At 46.5% G+C, this 18,532-nt stretch overlaps 1 protein-coding gene across 2 annotated transcripts in view; it reads right to left on the bottom strand.

The window, feature by feature from the left end:
- LOC139266895 (gamma-aminobutyric acid receptor subunit rho-2-like) overlaps nt 1–18,532 on the bottom strand; it is a 67,715-nt gene that overhangs the window by 27,703 nt on the left and 21,480 nt on the right. For both annotated transcript variants that reach the window (XM_070884511.1, XM_070884512.1), the window contains 3 exons: nt 6,683–6,750; nt 4,075–4,298; nt 889–971 (listed from right to left, as the gene is read on the bottom strand). In XM_070884511.1, coding sequence (XP_070740612.1) covers nt 889–971; nt 4,075–4,298; nt 6,683–6,750 — 375 coding nt within the window. The remainder of the gene's footprint in view (nt 1–888; nt 972–4,074; nt 4,299–6,682; nt 6,751–18,532) is intronic.

The following is an 18,532-nucleotide window of genomic DNA, read 5'->3' as shown; positions in this document are numbered from 1 at the left end:
TGGAGGAACAGTTGGAGGAAGAAGAGCAGCAGCAGCCTCAACAAGCAGCAGATGTTACAAGACAGCAGGGTGGGCGGGGGCTGCTTGTAGAAGACCTTACCCAGCCTACAGGATGTATAGGCCAAGAGTCCAAGGCACTCGAGTACTGGAAGCCAGGTTGGCATTAGACTCATTGGGCGCTCGACTTTCATTGATATTAAGACGCCATCCGTTAATATGGTTCTGGAACAGGCACGGGCGTGGAGGCTGCTTTTAAATTTTAAAAGTTGGGCACCTCTGCCCTTTGTCGCACCCATGACATGCCTCGCACTGCTCCCCCATGCTTCCCTGTGCCCCTTCCTTTGCCCGCAGCCTCATACCTGGTTCCCTCTCCAATGCCAGTGAAGTAGTCCGCAGACCTACATTGACTGCTGGCACCCCGCACTCCCAATACAATGAGAAACGTACTCTAAACGCCAATAAATTGTGTAAAAGAGCAGCTCACGCGTTATCGCACGAGATCAGCTCTTTCATGCATGCAATTCCGGAACAGCACTAGCAACTTTTACTAAATTTTTGTATTATGGTGGCTGATGTAATAAAATAATTAGATGTTTATCTTGTGGGTGTCAATAAATTCCAAGCCTGCTCGAAGAACATTGAATTTCTAATGGAAATCTAGGTTTGGCTGATTTTCCACCGGTTATTCAATCCATGTCTGTTTGGACAGAAAATCCATCAGTTTCGCCAGTTTTTATATTTAATGTGGTGAAGGATGACTAGATATTTTCCCAAAACATATCTACCCACAGTGCATTTTACTTACATCCCAAAAGATTTTTTTTAGTCAAGCCTAGATTATATTGCGAATACAGATAGATGGACAAGCGCGTGGTGTACATGACTTACAGCTCTCTATCTCCAGGGAACAGGTCTGTGTGTCGAGAGGGAAGCAGCTGAAATCCATGTTACACATCGCTGTTACAGTCACCCTACAAATCAAACAGATTACTTGTAACATTATCTAATACCTGCAGCTTGAGAATGTTTTACACTGAATAAAGACCCTGCTCTGACCACTGCTGCAGAGTACACATTGTTCTACAATCAGTGTTAGGATAGGTTTATCTGATCTCTTCACATCTGCGAAATGCAATTGATTGGACCTTTCCTCTGAGTTCTGGTGCCATTATTCCCAAGAAGCTCTGGGTGATCGCCAAATCCCAAAGAGAAAAATAACTGCCTCCTAAAAAAGGGAAAGCACCCCAAGGGAGATTTTCCTGGTCCCGTGCCTGGGTGTCTTGCATTGTCTGCGCATAGCAAATACAGAATAATCAGACGGGCTCCCAGTTCCTGATTTCCCAGTATTTGCTATGCCCAGCGATTCACTATGCCCAGGCACCGAACGAGGAAAACTTCCCTTCCGATATTTTCAATAACCCGAGAGGAATTTTTTTTAAAACAGCTTGTTCTATAGGGTTGATAAATAAATGGACAAACATAGAAACATAGAAAATAGGTGCAGGAGTAGGCCATTCGGCCCTTCGAGCCTGCACCACCATTCAAGGAGTTCATGGCTGAACATGCAACTTCAGTACCCCATTCCTGCTTTCTCCCCCTAGTAGTAAGGACTACATCTAACTTCTTTTTGAATATATTTAGTGAATTGGCCTCAACAACTTTGTGTGGTAGAGAATTCCACAGGTTCACCACTCTCTGGGTGAAGAAGTTTCTCCTCATCTCGGTCCTAAATGGCTTACCCCTTATCCTTTGACTGTGACCCCTGGTTCTGGACTTCCCCAACATTGAGAACATTCTTCCTGCATCTAACCTGTCTAAACCCGTCAGAATTTTAAACGTTTCTATGAGATCCCCTCTCATTCTTCTGAACTCCAGTGAATACAAGCCCAGTTGATCCAGTCTTTCTTGATATGTCAGTCTCGCCATCCCGGGAATCAGTCTGATGAACCTTCGCTGCACTCCCTCAAAAGCAAGAATGTCCTTCCTCAAGTTAGGAGACCAAAACTGTACACAATACTCCAGGTGTGGCCTCACCAAGGCCCTGTACAACTGTAGCAACACCTCCCTGCCCCTGTACTCAAATTCCCTCGCTACGAAGGCCAACATGCCATTTGCTTTCTTAACCGCCTGCTGTACCTGCATGCCAACCTTCAATGACTGATGTACCATAACACCCAGGTCTCGTTGCACCTCCCCTTTTCCTAATCTGTCACCATTCAGATAATAGTCTGTCTCTCTGTTTTTAACACCAAAGTGGATAACCTCACATTTATCCACATTATACTTCATCTGCCATGCATTTGCCCACTCACCTAACCGATCCAAGTCGCTCTGCAGCCTCATAGCATCCTCCTCGCAGCTCACACTGCCACCCAACTTAGTGTCATCCGCAAATTTGGAGATACTACATTTAATCCCCTCGTCCAAATCATTAATGTACAATGTAAACAGCTGGGGCCCCAGCACAGAACCTTGCAGTACCCCACTAGTCACTGCCTGCCATTCTGAAAAGTACCCATTTACTTCTACTCTTTGCTTCCTGTCTGACAACCAGTTCTCAATCCATGTCAGCACACTACCCCCAATCCCATGTGCCTTAATCATCAGCAAACTTGGCTATGTTATACTCAGTCCCTTCTTCCAAGTCATTTATATAGATTGTAAATAGTTGGGGCCCTAGCACTGATTCCTGCGGCACCACACTAGTTACTGGTTGCCAACCAGAGAATGGACCAATTATCCCAACTCTCTGTTTTCTGTTAGTTGGCAATCCTCTATCCATGTTAATATATTACCCCCAATCCCGTGAACTTTTATCTTGTGCAGTAACCTTTTATGTGGCATCTTGTCAAATGCCTTCTGGATGTCCAAAAACACCACATCCACTGGTTCCCCTTTATCTACCCTGTTCATTACATCTTCAAAGAACTCCAGCAAATTTGTCAAACATGACTTCCCCTTCATAAATCCATGCTGACTCTGACTGACCGAATTTTGCTTTTCCAAATGTCCTGCTACTGCTTCTTTAATAATGGACACCAACATTTTCTCAACCACAGATGACAAAATATCATGCATTGTGGGCACACCATTTCCTGAGCAGTGCTCCCACTTCGCACCACCGAATCTGCCCTTATATCTGCAATACTGTTTCTTGGGCCGTTCCGTCAGCTCTGCCATCATGTTGGGGATTTCCCACCCGACATGATGAGGAACATTCAATACATTCACGCATAAATGGTACACTGCAATATAAGCAAATGACAGAAATACATTATCCAAAGTATTTTTTGCCCTTTGTGTTATAGCAACGTTGGATGCAAGGGATGAAGGAGGAATCTGAAAGTTAAAGGGCCAAAAAACCAGCGCAATCAATCACAGAGTAATTAATAGTAAACAATAAAGTGACTTTTTTTCTTTTTAAATGTATGTTTTTTAAAGTTTATCATGCTGCAAAGAGGCTGCCAGACACTAAACAGTTTTCCAGGCAGCATCTGAGGCCTGCTGTAGACATTCATCACCAACCCTCTCCCCCAGGTGGACTCCCCCTGGTTGGAGGTTAGGGAGCCCACCTAAAATATGCAAAGTGACCTAACCCTGGACAAGCTGCCCAGGTCGAGGTGTTTTCCTGTGGCAGGGGAAACCCCTTCCCCACCAAGGATTATACAAGATCAGAAAATCCAGACTATCATATTTGAAATCCCAATGGCAATCTTTAAAAATAGAACAAAAACGCTTTTATGAAAGCCTTTGTTGGGGACCAGGTTGTGCTTTGTCTTTCCTCAGGAATGCAGATATAACCAATTCCCAATGGTGGGTTGAAAATCACCTTTGCCAGCTGTAGTAATCCTAAATGAGTTTGCTTAGTTTCAACCTATTTCTCAGTGGATGCTGCTTCAATGCACAAAACTGCCTACAATTCTGCATTAATTGGCAATCCCATTCAGAGAAGCTGTAAGGATGGTTAGTATGGGAAACGGAAATGTCATACTGATGCAACATGGGTTGCTGCTGTATGGTGGAAGCCCCAGTAGATTTTCTGGAGAAGAAATACAGTAGAGAACCCATGCTTACCTTATACTATACAGCACATTTCCATCAGGAAAGATGCGTAACATTATGTTATCTGTGGTCGTGTCGTGGATAAATGACCTTTTCGAGTGAACAAAAAACACGTCGGGTGTCCAAATCTTTTTGACGAGCCTGCCATCAAATGTCATACTTCGGTTTGTGGTGCTGGGAAATGAAAGCCGCTCATCTTTCCAGTAATTGCGCAAATATAGAGTCATTGTGAAATCCTTCAGAAAATACAAAAAAACCAAAGACTGAATTCTCAAGTCCATGACATACAACAACTGGGGGTCTATGTTATAATACATCAACTGTGCTTTGGGCATTGCAATTTTCCTGCCTCGGTACTTGTTTAAAACCTGTTACATCTCTAACTTCTTCCCGGCTGATGAACGGTCATCTGGAACATTAGCTGTGTTTCTCCCACTACAGATGCTGCCTGACCTGCTGAGTATTTCCAGCATTTTCTGTTTTTATCATCTATACTGTGCTTGGTGTAGGAGTGCTTGATGATATCACTAGGTGCCTCAGCATTAATATCTTATCATTTGGTTAGCACAAAAAGTCATCCAAAACAAGAGAGAATGAAAGCCCAGTTGGCAACTTGTTTCGACTATGTGGTGACCCTGACTATCATAGCGAATGTCTCCTCCCTTCCCACAGAGGAAAACATTGTGAAGTATGTGATGGTTTTACCATTTGGAGACTGGAGGAGAACTTTTGCTGCACTTAGATCCCCCTTTCACTCTCTGGAAGTCATTGGTGACAGAGTGAAAACCTGAGGTCTCCATGGACTTGCTCTCAGAACAAGAGAGAGAACTGAAAACCTTTTGGAACAACAAGTTTTACCATCTGGGGCTGATCAGGAATCTTCTCTTCTTATTCAGTCCCCCAGAGTCGAGGATGACTTGCTTCCACACTAAAATGAGTTCTAAGGTGACTGATGAACCTGATGTTCCAGGTCCCGAAGTTAATTTTAAAGGGTGGAAGATGCCTGTGTGTGAATTCTTTTAACATGGGGTGGCCATTGCACACCAGCTAACACATGAACTTGACAGAGTAAAGTCTTGGTCCAATGGGCAAGAGGGTCCAAAATGATTGGAGACTAGGCTCTGCTGCATAGGCCTAGCACACACACACACACACACGTGCACGCACGCACACACACACACACACACGTGCACGCACGCACGCACACACACACACACACACACACACACACACACACACACACACGTTAAAATAACCCTGTTCGCAATCGGGAGCAACAGAAAATTCACTGCTAGATAATTGTACGTGAAGCATGAAATATAACAAACAGGCTACATGTTTGAAAAAGGATTGATCTGTATGTTTGCTTTCTTAGCTTGACTCTTGCTTCTCTATCAGAAGGTTGGGGGTTCAAATCCTACTCCAGAACTAGGGCTGCCATTCTAGTGCAGTACTGAGGGCGTGTTGCATCATCAAAGGTGCTGTGTTGTGGATGAGACATTATAACCAAGGCCCCATCTGTCTGCTTCAGTGGGTGAAGTGCATGTCAAGGATCCCATGGCACTGTTTCAAGAGCAAGGAGTTCTCCAGTGTCCAGGCCAAAATTCCTCCCTCAACTTAGGCTATAAAAAAAGATTTACTGGCCTTTCACCTCAATGCTGTTTGTGCGATTTTCCTGTGTGCAAAAGGGCTGCCATATGTGTCTACAAACAAGTCACTGCACCTCAAACTAATTAGTTGCATTTGAAGCAGTTAGAAATGTTTCTGAGTAATATCATAAGGTGCTAGATCTTTCTATTTTTTTTCTCTTTCTAACATTATTTTTTACATACAGACCGAGAAATTCCCGGGTTAATTAGCCGATCCTAGCAGAGGTGTGATGGGAGTACATTTGTTACTTTGCTCCACTCCACAGCTGTTGCCTTTTCATTCTAACTGGTGAAAAATTGATACTTATAAAAGCAACTTTTTATTATACAATTGAAAATTAAAATATTCCAGATTTTAAAAATGTTTTACAGTTAAAGAAAACTTTGAACTACAACAACCAGCAGTGTCAATTTCCACAGTACCACAGATTGATGCCAATACATAAATGGGCATTCACACCACTTAAAATACATTCAGTTTACCGTCAGGAGGCCCATCAATATAAAGGCTCACTGAAGAGAAGGGAGTCAGTTACACTCCCCACCCCCACTTCATCGATCTTAATTGTGTCCCTGTTATTCCCCCTGACTAGGAGGGCGGGAAAAATAAGAAGAAATCACTAACAAATCTCCGAGTGATTGACAGAAAACTGGCAGAGTGATGCCAGTATACCCTCTCAGTTTCAAGTTGTACATTGTCTTGGCAGGCCAGAAGGGAAAAGACACAGAAAAGGGAAATTAGATAATAGTATAGCCTCAAAAAGTATATTTACATATAAAAATCTGGTTGTACTCCCTTTTTTGGTCTAAAGGCTCACGTGGGGAGGGATATTATGACACAGGCGTTGGTTGTATAAGCACAAGCATGTAAGTGGAAACAAAGTAGCTTGTGTCTGGCCTATTAATATCCAAAACAAAATGTCATTTGCCACTGAATGTATACAGTATTAAAGCTCGGTTTGATCACTTACCATATCCACCTCCGAAATACTGTCCAGGCTTTCCACCACCACATTAACTCCAACAGGTATTGCCGGGCCTGACAGAGCAAAACATCGTTAATCCCTATGTTTGGAAATGACTTATAATGCATTAAAATAAATATTTTGTAAAATGAATACTTTTAATTCATCCTATGATACAGAACAAAAATATCAACTGTTCACCTTCTCCAAACATTACCAGATTTCTTTTGCAGTGGATTGTATCAATATGACAGCTCTGTGGGTTCTTGCACAGAATCTTCAATCTATGTATAGAGTAAGGGTCAGGTTTCCACTGGATAAAAGAATTGATTCCCTATCTGCTGCTAATCATGGCACAAAAGCAGATATTGTATAATTGCAGCATCACATTAATTCATGATATAATTTGAATATTGAAATTAAAATCTTTGTTTGCTTCCAACACACACAACCCTTCTGCTATTCTTCACTGACAATGCCCTGTTCCATGAAACATTGGCATGATCTGTCAAATCACTTCTCTTCAGAGAATTTAGTTATTAGATTGCATACAATATATTTTCAAAATGGCACGAAAGGACAAAAATGAGTGCATTTTAATTTTAGGAGCACAACAGATGGTCAGGGAAGAGAGTACGACCACCGCCTACTCATTGTTACTGGGCCTCATGTGCAAACTGACAACTTCAAAGACAGCTTGCTGGTTGGGGGAGGGTCAGGAAATTGGCTGGCTTCTATGTTGAGCCGGCTAACAGTCAGAACCGGGGGCGGCAATCTCGGGGCAGGGAGGTGCAACCTTAAATAGGCTGGGAGCAGGCCGTAGTTTTTTGTGGGTCTCAAAGGAGTACTCCTACTCCTCTGAGCCCCACAGGCTTAGTCTCTGCATGTCCTTCTTAGGACCCTTCTCAGTGACCTGCCACCATTTTTAGGCCATTACCACCGGTTTACGCCAGATGGAGGCAGTTAAAATTGGTCCCACCATCATGGTAAGGAACTGAGCCATACAGACTAGGATGCTGACAGATTCACTATCTAATCTCTGTAATCTGCTGTGAGGGTGCTTGTTAGTCAGCATACCAATGCCATTTAAAGACCATAGCAGTCGCTACTGAACACTGTTGGGTGCAGCATTACATTCCTAACAATGAGTAAAACTCCCCAGTAACAGCTGAATTAAGGAAATTATTCCCATTTCTATTAAATATGGGAATCCCTTTAAAGAAAATCAATGTTTCCTGTTTCACTTCATGAATTTTGTGCTGAGCAAAATGAGAGATGTTAGTGCTGTGAAATGGGAAACTCCATTTTGGGCACCTCATGCTCTTTCTACTCTGCTCAATGATGTGTCTTATGCATGAGCTGTCCTGTCAGCCTGTCAATTTGATGTTATTTAGTGCTGAATTAGGGGCAGCTTTGTGCTGTGGACCTAAGCTCAGTAGGAACTGGATTGAGGCTCTTTTTCATTAGTTCAGGTCGAGAAAACATAATCAGTCATTCCTGTATTCCTGGGCAGTGCGCCATCTTTGCGAGCTAATCTCTCCTCTCGGCAACCCAATCTGGACAGCAAGGATGAGGCAGAGGCCATCTGAAAGTTAAATCTCTTTTCACATAGCAATAAAGCAAATGTGGTCGCTGCATGATGCTGGACATGGTTTGCAGTAAGTTATGTAATATCTGGTTGATTCACGGGCTGGAGGATAATGTAATCAGTTTATTTACAGAGATCAAAGCTCACTGGTTAAAGAGAAAATGTCTACAAGAGCAAGATCCTCTCTATGTTTGTTGGTAAATAGACTTGCTGAGAATGGAGGGGATACTCTAAGGAGAGGGAACAGAGCAGATGCTAATATTTTCCTTCTGTGTTAGTTTTAACAAATTTATAAACAAGTCTAGAAATCACAAGTTTATGGATTTGTTCTATTGTGTGCCTAACACAGATGAGGCTGCACACAGGGAGGTTAAAGTAACAGTGACCTCAGTCTTTCTTTAATAAGAGACTCCAGAATGAGCAACAGACCTTAGGGGCCGGCTTATATACAGTGCTCCCAAGGGATGCTGGGTGTCATGTATTCAACTATCATTGTAACCCATGTATAAGCTGACCTGAGTTGTACACCTTGAGAACATTGACCACAAGGGGGTGAACTTGTGGGAGACACTCCTAACCTGGACTTTCAGGTAAAAAAGGGGAAGCTCCACCCACCTTCATCACTTGAGGTCTTGGTAATACAGAGTGACCTTCTCTCAAGTATGGGCCTCGTGTGCATTTATACTGTATAGTAAGGACATATCACTGGCGACGAGAAACTGGGATTTAAACCACGCGAGCATGGCCACCAGCACCACAGAAGAGAGGTACTGTGTTGGTGATGATTGTTGGGACGACTTAATTGAGAGACTACAGCAAAGTTTTGTCACTAAGGAATGGTTGGGACAGGATTCAGCTGACAAACGCAGGACTCATCTCCTGACGGTTTGTGGGTCCAGAACGTACTCCCTGATGAAGGACCTTCGAGCGCCAGAGAAGCCGGCGGACAAGACGATCGAAGAGCTCAGTAAGTTGATCGGGGAACACCTTAAACCGGCGAGCAGCATGCAGCAAGACACCAGTTTTCCACGCACCGGCGGCGAGAAGGGCAAAGCATTCCAGACTTCGTGGCAGACCTCCGGCGACTGGCGAGCCTATGTAAGTTCCCAGATGCATGCAGAGTGGAGATTGAGACCAAAGACTTGACCTTGGAAGCGGCAGCTCTGATAGCCCAGACATTTATCTCAGGGGAAGAAGAGACCAGAATGATGTATGACAAAAATCTTGGCTCAAATGCGGCTAACGAGCAGGGAGTTAACATTGTTAACGGAGCATACAGTTCTCTAGGCAGACAAGGGCAATCGGACATGCCCCAGCATGTAGTCGAACCCAAAGGGGGAATTCAGCAGAGACAATGGCTAGCTGAACGGCGATTCATGCCATTGCAATGGACAATGCGGCCAGTAATGGGGCCATCAACACCTGTTATTGGTGTGCTTAAGGACAGTTACAGAAACAGTCAGAGACGATCGACTGGTAATGGGCCTTTTGTTTCCAACAACGGGGCCTCCAGCTCATTCTGGAGGTGTGGAGGCAAACATCCTGCCAGAGCTTGCAGGTATCAGCAATATACCTGCAGAAACTGCAACATCAGCGGTCACTTGGTGCGTATGTGCAGGAAGCCAGCAGCCAGGTTGATGTACAAGGAGGAGGGGCCGGTGTAAGCCCTACAAGGCCAAATGAATACTGGGGGAAATTGCTGGAAGCTGAAACATAGAAACACAGAAAATAGGTGCAGGAGTAGGCCATTCGGCCCTTCGAGCCTGCACCGCCATTCAATGAGTTCATGGCTGAACATGCAACTTCAGTACCCCATTCCTGCTTTCTCGCCATACCCCTTGATCCCCCTAGTAGTAAGGACTTCATCTAACTCCTTTTTGAATATATTTAGTGAATTGGACTCAACAACTTTGTGTGGTAGAGAATTCCACAGGTTCACCACTCTCTGGGTGAAGAAGTTTCTCCTCATCTCGGTCCTAAATGGCTTACCCCTTATCCTTAGACTGTGTCCCCTGGTTCTGGACTTCCCCAACATTGGGAACATTCTTCCTGCATCTAACCTGTCTAAACCCTTCAGAATTTTAAACGTTTCTATGAGGTCCCCTCTCATTCTTCTGAACTCCAGTGAATACAAGCCCAGTTGATCCAGTCTTTCTTGATAGGTCAGTCCCGCCGTCCCGGGAATCAGTCTGGTGAACCTTCGCTGCACTCCCTCAAAAGCAAGAATGTCCTTCCTCAAGTTAGACGACCAAAACTGTACACAATACTCCAGGTGTGGCCTCACCAAGGCCCTGTACAACTGTAGCAACACCTCCCTGCCCCTGTACTCAAATCCCCTCGCTATGAAGGCCAACATGCCATTTGCTTTCTTAACCGCCTGCTGTACCTGCATGCCAACCTTCAACGACTGATGTACCATGACACCCAGGTCTCGTTGCACCTCCCCTTTTCCTAATCTGTCACCATTCAGATAATAGTCTGTCTCTCTGTTTTTACCACCAAAGTGGATAACCTCACATTTATCCACATTATACTTCATCTGCCATGCATTTGCCCACTCACCTAACCTATCCAAGTCGCTCTGCAGCCTCATAGCATCCTCCTCGCAGCTCACACTGCCACCCAACTTAGTGTCATCCACAAATTTGGAGATACTACATTTAATCCCCTCGTCTAAATCATTAATGTACAGTGTAAACAGCTGTGGCCCCAGCGCAGAACCTTGCAGTACCCCACTAGTCACTGCCTGCCATTCTGAAAAGTACCCATTTACTCCTACTCTTTGCTTCCTGTCTGACAACCAGTTCTCAATCCATGTCAGCACACTACCCCCAATCCCATGTGCTTTAACTTTGCACATTAATCTCTTGTGTGGGACCTTGTCGAAAGCTTTCTGAAAGTCCAAATATACCACATCAACTGGTTCTCCCTTGTCCACTCTACTGGAAACATCCTCAAAAAATTCCAGAAGATTTGTCAAGCATGATTTCTCTTTCACAAATCCATGCTGACTTGGACCTATCATGTCACCTCTTTCCAAATGCGCTGCTATGACATCCTTAATAATTGATTCCATCATTTTACCCACTACTGAGGTCAGGCTGACCGGTCTATAATTCCCTGTTTTCTCTCTCCCTCCTTTTTTAAAAAGTGGGGTTACATTAGCTACCCTCCACTCCATAGGAACTGATCCAGAGTCTATGGAATGTTGGAAAATGACTGTCAATGCATCCACTATTTCCAAGGCCACCTCCTTAAGTTCTCTGAGATGCAGTCCATCAGGCCCTGTGGATTTATCGGCTTTCAATCCCATCAATTTCCCCAACACAATTTCCCAACGAATAAGGATTTCCCTCAGTTCTTCCTCCTTACTAGACCCTCCGACCCCTTTTATATCCGGAAGGTTGTTTGTGTCCTCCTTAGTGAATACCGAACCAAAGTACTTGTTCAATTGGTCTGCCATTTCTTTGTTCCCCGTTATGACTTCCTCTGATTCTGACTGCAGGGGACCTACGTTTGTCTTTACTAACCTTTTTCTCTTTACATATCTACAGAAACTTTTGCAATCCGTCTTAATGTTCCCTGCAAGCTTCTTCTCGTACTCCATTTTCCCTGCCCTAATCAAACCCTTTGTCCTCCTCTGCTGAGTTCTAAATTTCTCCCAGTCCCCAGGTTCGCTGCTATTTCTGGCCAATTTGTATGCCACTTCCTTGGCTTTAATACTATCCCTGATTTCCCTTGATAGCCACGGTTGAGCCACCTTCCCTTTTTTATTTTTATGCCAGACAGGAATGTACAATTGTTGTAGTTCATCCATGCGGTCTCTAAATGTCTGCGAGTTCAGCGAGTTCATGTGGAGCACATATACAGTTCATATACCAGGACGCCACCGATAATGATGAAAGTGCTCCTCAATGGCATCCCAGTATTGATGGAGCTAGACACGGGGGCCAGCCAGTCCCTGATGAGTATCAAACAGTTCAAAAGGTTATGGGTGTCCAAGGCCAGGAGGCCAAAATTATTGCCAATTGACGTACAGCTGCGGACATATACAAAGGCGATCATTCCGGTGCTAGGCAGCGCCACGGTAGTCGTGACCCACAAAGATTCGGAGAACAGGTTGCCACTCTGGATTGTCCCGGGGGACGGTCATGCAATACTGGGGAGGAGTTGGCTTGCTGTCATGAACTGGAAATGGGGCGATGTCAATGCAATTTCTTCTGTGGAGCGAGTATTATGCTCACAGGTCCTGGACAAATTTGACTCATTATTTCAACCCAGCATTGGCACTTTCATGGGGGCCAAGGTAGTGATTCACATAAACCCGGACGCCAGGCTAGTACACCACAAGGCCAGAACGGTGCCATGCGTGATGCGGGAAAAGATAGAATGCGAATTGGACCACCTGCTGAAGGAAGGCATCATCTCGCCAGTCGAATTCAGTGACTGGTCGAGCCCGATTGTGCCGGTGCTCAAGGCGGATGGGTCGGTCAGGATGTGCGGCGATTACAAGGCCACCATCAATCGGGTGTCACTCCAAGACCAGTAGCCGCTACCGAGAGCGACGCTATCCAGTGGCAAACTTTTTTCAAAATTGGACCTGACCTCAGATTACATGACCCAGGAGCTGGCGAGTGAGTCGAAGAAGCTGACCACCATCACGACACACAAGGGGTTGTTTGAGTATAACAGATGTCTGTTCGGGATTCGTTCGGCGGCCGCGATCTTTCAGCGAAATATGGAAAGCCTCCTCAAGTCGATTCCAAGGATGGTGGTTTTTCAAGATGACATCCTCATCATGGGTCACGATACTGAAGAACACCTCCACAACCTGGAGGAGGTGCTACACAGACTGGACCGGGTAGGGCTGCGACTGAAAAAGGCGAAGTGTGTCTTCCTAGCTCCAGAGGTAGAATTCCTGGGGAGGAGGGTAGCAGCAGTCGGGATCAGACCTACTGCATCCAAAACGGATACGATCCAGAGAGCACCCAGACCCCATAACACGACGGAGCTGCGTTCGTTCCTGGGGCCCCTGAACTATTTTGGTAATTTTCTTCCCAAATTGAGCATGCTATTCGAGCCGCTACACGCGCTCCTACGCAAAGGTCGCGATTGGGTCTGGGGGGACAGTCAGGAAAGGGTTTTTGATAGAGCACGCAACTTGTTATGCTCCAATAAACTGTTAACGTTATATGACCCGTGTAAGAAACTTGTTTTAACGTGCGATGCATCGTCCTATGGGGTCGGGTGTGTGTTGCAGCATGTGAATGCCAATTGTCAGTTACAGCCGGTAGCTTATGCCTCCAGAAGTCTGTCCCAGGCAGAAAGGGGCTACGGAATGGTAGAAAAGGAAGCGCTTGCATGAGTATATGCAGTAAAAAAAATGCACCAGGAGCTGTTTGGCAGGAAATTTGAGCTGGAGACAGATCACAAACCCCTAACGTCCCTTTTGGCCAACAAGGCCATAAATGCGAATGCATTGGCCCGCATACAGAGGTGGGCACTCACGTTAGCCGTCTATGACTACACAATTCGGCACAGATCAGGCACTGAAAACTGCGCCATGCACTCAGCAGGCTCCCACTAGCCACCACTGAGGGGGCAACTGAGCATGATGCTGAGATGGTCATGGCTGTTGAAGCTTTCGAAAGCGAAAGCTCACCTGTGACAGCCCGTCAGATTAAAGTCTGGACAAATAAAGACCCGCTACTGTCTTTAGTTAAGAAATGTGTCCTGAATGGGGACTGGGCAGCCACGTACGGGGCATGCCCTGAGGAATTTAAACCAGTTCATAGGCGCAAAGATGAACTCTCGATTCAGGCCGATTGCCTACTGTGGGGAAACCAAGTAGTCATGCCCCAGATGGGCAGAGAGGTGTTTATCAGAGAACTTCACAATGAGCACCCGGGCATTGTCATGATGAAGGCAATTGCCAGGTCACACGTTTGGTGGCCAGGGATAGATGGAGACCTGGAACTTTATGTTCGTAGGTGCAACACGTGTGCTCAGCTGGGCAACGCACCCAGGGAAGCCCCCCCTTAGCCCCTGGTCCTGGCCCGCCAAGCAATGGTCACACATCCATGTGGACTACGCAGGTCCTTTCATGGGAAAAATGTTTTTGGTTATAGTAGGCGTCTACTCCAAATGGATTGAGTGTGCCATTTTAAATTCAAGCACATCCTCTGCCACGGTAGAAAGTCTATGGGCAATGTTCGCTGCCCATGATCTACCGGACGTCTTGGTCAAGGACAATGGTCTGTGCTTCACAAGCACTGAATTCCAGGACTTCATGGCAGGCAATGAAATCAACCATGTCAGAATGGCACCGTTCAAGCCGGCCTCAAACGGCCAGGCGGAACGAGCAGTGCAGATAATCAAACAGGGGAGGCTCAGAATCCAAGGGGGTTCCCTACAAAGCCGCTTATCATGCCTCCTGTTGGCCAATAGATCCCGACCACACTCGCTCACAGGGGTTCCACCCCCAGAGCTGCTAATGAAAAGGACACTCAAAACCAGGTTATCCCTTATACACCCTACTATGAAGGAAATTGTTGAGAGCAGGTGTCAGTCACAATGTGACTACCATGACAGGAATGCGAGGGCGCGATGTATTGATGTCAATGACCCTGTTTTTGGCCTTAATTACGCTGCAGGGCCCAAATGGCTTGCAGGCACTGTAATTGCTAGCGGGGAATAGGGTTTTGGTAGTTAAACTTACGAATGGACAAATCTGCTGCAAACACGTGGATCAAACTAAAAGGAGGTTCAGCAACCCCTTAGAAGAAGCAGAGGAAGAACACGACATAGAGTTTACTCCACCACAGGTGACCGAACACCGGAACCATGTGGAGGACAGCCCAGTCACTGTGGGCAGTCCGGACAGGCCTGAGGCACCGCAAACAGCAGACACTCAGGCCAGCACCCAACAACCGGAGCCCCAACTCAGGTGCTCTACAAGGGAGTGTAAACCACCAGAGAGACTTAACCTATGATCCCAATAAGACTTTTGGGGGGGAGGTGATGTCATGTATTCAACTATCATTGTAACCCATGTACAAGCTGACCTGAGTTGTACACCTTGAGAACATCGACCACAAGGGGGTGAACTTGTGGGAGACACTCCTAACCTGGACTTTCAGGTAAAAAAGGGGAAGCTCCACCCATCTTCATGACTTGAGGTCTTGGTAATAAAGGTAACTAGTCACAGAGTGACCTTCTCTCAAGTATGGGCCTCGTGTGCATTTATACTGTATAGTAAGGACATATCACTGGGATCCCTTGGGACTTCAGGGTATGAGCTCCCTGGTGGCAGAACATGGGAATGCATGCTTTACAGATACACAACATCACTCAACCCCCAAAGTCAAAGTGAAAACTATTTAGAAGGTGAGACGGTCGGGGGCCTTTCTTTCCCTGGTGTACCGCCTCGGTACAAATGTCTGTTCTGATGTGTTGGCTGTGTCCTCACTGGGCTGGCGTGTTGTTGGCCCTGCAGGGCTGCTAGGTGAGCCTGGCCTTGCTGGGCTGTTGGGCGTGATGGGTTTGATTTCCTGGTCCGGCGTGGTTTTGTTGATCCTTTGTTGTTGGCTCGAAAAAGGTGATGTCTGCTGTGGGTTGTTCAGGGCAGTCTGTGAACCACAGCTTCATTTGGTCCAGGTGCTTTCTACAAATTTGTCCATTGTCTAGTTTGACTACAAACACCCTATTACTTTCTTTAGTTATCACCGTGCCTGCGATCCACTTGGGACCATGTCCATGGTTTACCACATACACAGGATCATTGAGATCAATTTCCCGTGACACAGTGGCGCGACCATCGTTTCCATTTTGTTGCTGCCGCCTGCTCTCTACCTGATCATGCAGGTTGGGGTGAACCAGCGAGAGTCTGGTTTTAAGTGTCCTTTTCATGAGTAGCTCAGCCGGGGGCACCACTGTGAGCGAGTGGGGTCTCGTGCAGTAGCTGAGCAGTATTCGGGACAGGCAGGTTTGGACTGAGCCTTCTGTGACCCATTTAAGGCTCTGTTTGATGGTTTGTACTGCCCGCTCTGCCTGCCCATTGGAGGCTGGTTTAAACGGGGCCGAGGTGACATGTTTGATCCCATTGCGGGTCATGAATTCTTTAAATTCGGCACTGGTGAAACATGGCCCGTTGTCACTGACCAGTATGTCAGGCAGGCCGTGGGTGGCAAACATGGCCCTCAGGCTTTCAATGGTGGCGGTGGCGGTGCTTCCCGACATTATTTCACATTCAATCCATTTTGAAAAAGCATCCACCACCACCAGGAACATTTTACCGAGAAATGGGCCCGCATAGTCGACATGGATCCTCGACCATGGTCTGGAGGGCCAGGACCACAAACTTAGTGGTGCCTCTCTGGGCACGTTGCTCAACTGAGCACATATGCTGCATTGCCGTACACAGGACTCTAAGTCAGAGTCAATACTGGGCCACCACACATGGGATCTGGCTATCGCTTTCATCATTATTATACCCAGGTGTGTGCTGTGGAGATCCGAGATAAACATCTCCCTGCCCTTTTTTGGTAGCACTACGCGGTTATCCCACAACAGGCAGTCTGCCTGAATGGACAGCTCGTCCTTTCGCCACTGGAACGGCTTGATTGGCTCTTGCATTTCAATGGGGATGCTGGCCCAGCTCCCATGCAGTACATAGTTTTTTTACTAGGGACAGCAGAGGATCTTGGCTGGTCCAAGTCCTAATCTGGCAGGTCGTGACAGGTGATTTATCATTTTCAAACGCTTCCATGACCATCAACGAGTCTGCGGGCTGCGCCAACATCAACAAATTTGCAGGCTGCGCCATTTCCACCCTGTGGTGGGCAATGGTAGCCGACTGAGAGCATCCGCACAGTTCTCAGTGCCTGGCCTGTGACGGATGGTATAGTTATACGCTGATAGCACGAATGCCCACCTTTGTATGCGGGCTAAGGCATTAGTATTTATCCCCTTGTTTTCCGCGAACAGGGATGTGAGGGGCTTGTGATCGGGTTCCAGCTCAAAGTTGAGGCCAAACAGGTTCTGATGCATTTTCTTTACCCCGAACACACACGCTGATGCCTCTTTCTCAATCATGCTATAGCCCCTCTCGGCCTCAAATAAGCTCCTGGAAGCATAGGCGACAGGTTGCAACTTCCCCGCAACGTTAGCTTGTACGACGACGCGTCACATGCTAGCACAAGTCTTTTACACGGGTTATACAATACAAGCAGCTTCCTGGAGCATAAAATGTTTCTGGCTTTCTCAAAAGTAATTACTTGTTTTTTTCCCCATATCCAGTTCTCACCTTTGCGCAATAACACATGTACGCGCTCTAAAAGGGTGCTTAACCCCGGTAGGAAGTTATCAAAATAGTTGAGGAGTCCCAGGAACGACCGCAGCTCCGTGACATTCTGTGGCCTGGGCGCGTTCCTGATAGCCTCTGCCTATACGTCTGTGGGCCGAATGCCGTCCGCCGCGATCTTTCTCCCCAAAAACTCCACTTCTGTTGCCATGAAGACGCATTTCGACCTCTTCAGCCACAGCCCTACGCGATCCAGTCGCTGGAGGACCTCCTCCGGGTTTTGTAGGTGCTCGGCGGTGTCCCGACCCATGACCAATATGTCGTCCTGAAAGACCACCGTGTGTGGTACCGACTTGAGTAGGCTCTCCATGTTTCTCTGAACGATCGCTACAGCCGACTGAATTCCAAACAGGCATCTGTTGTAGATGAACAGTCCCTTGTGCGTATTGATGCAGGTGAGGCCCTTCGAAGACTCCTCTAGCTCCTGCATTATGTAGGCCGAAGTCAGGTCGTGCTTGGTGAACGTCTTGCTTCCCGTCAGCGTCGCAAATAGGTTGTCTGCCTTAGGTAGAGGGTATTGGTCCTGTAGCAAGAAACGATTAGTAGTTACTTTATAATCACCGCAAATCCTGACCGTGCCATCACTTTTGAGTACTGGAATAATTGGGCTGGCCCACTCACTGAATTCCACTGGGGAGATGATGCCCTCGCATTTCAGCCTGTCCAGCTCGATTTCCACTCTCTCCCTCATCATGTGAGGTACCGCTCGCGTCTTGTGGTGAATGGGTCGTGCCCCTGGGACCAAGTGGATCTGCACCTTCGCCCCGGAAAAGTTTCCAATGCCTGGCTCAAAAAGGGAAGGAAATTAGTTAAGAACCTGGGTACATGAGGCCTCATCGACATGTAATAGCGTTCGGATGTCATCCCAGTTCCAGCAGATTTTGCCCAGCCAGCTCCTTCCAAGCAG

Source organism: Pristiophorus japonicus, chromosome 7, assembly GCF_044704955.1.
Source record: "Pristiophorus japonicus isolate sPriJap1 chromosome 7, sPriJap1.hap1, whole genome shotgun sequence".
Taxonomy (NCBI): domain Eukaryota; kingdom Metazoa; phylum Chordata; class Chondrichthyes; family Pristiophoridae; genus Pristiophorus; species Pristiophorus japonicus.
The sequence above is the reverse complement of the archived record's forward strand: the minus strand, read 5'-3'. Positions and strand labels throughout refer to the sequence as shown.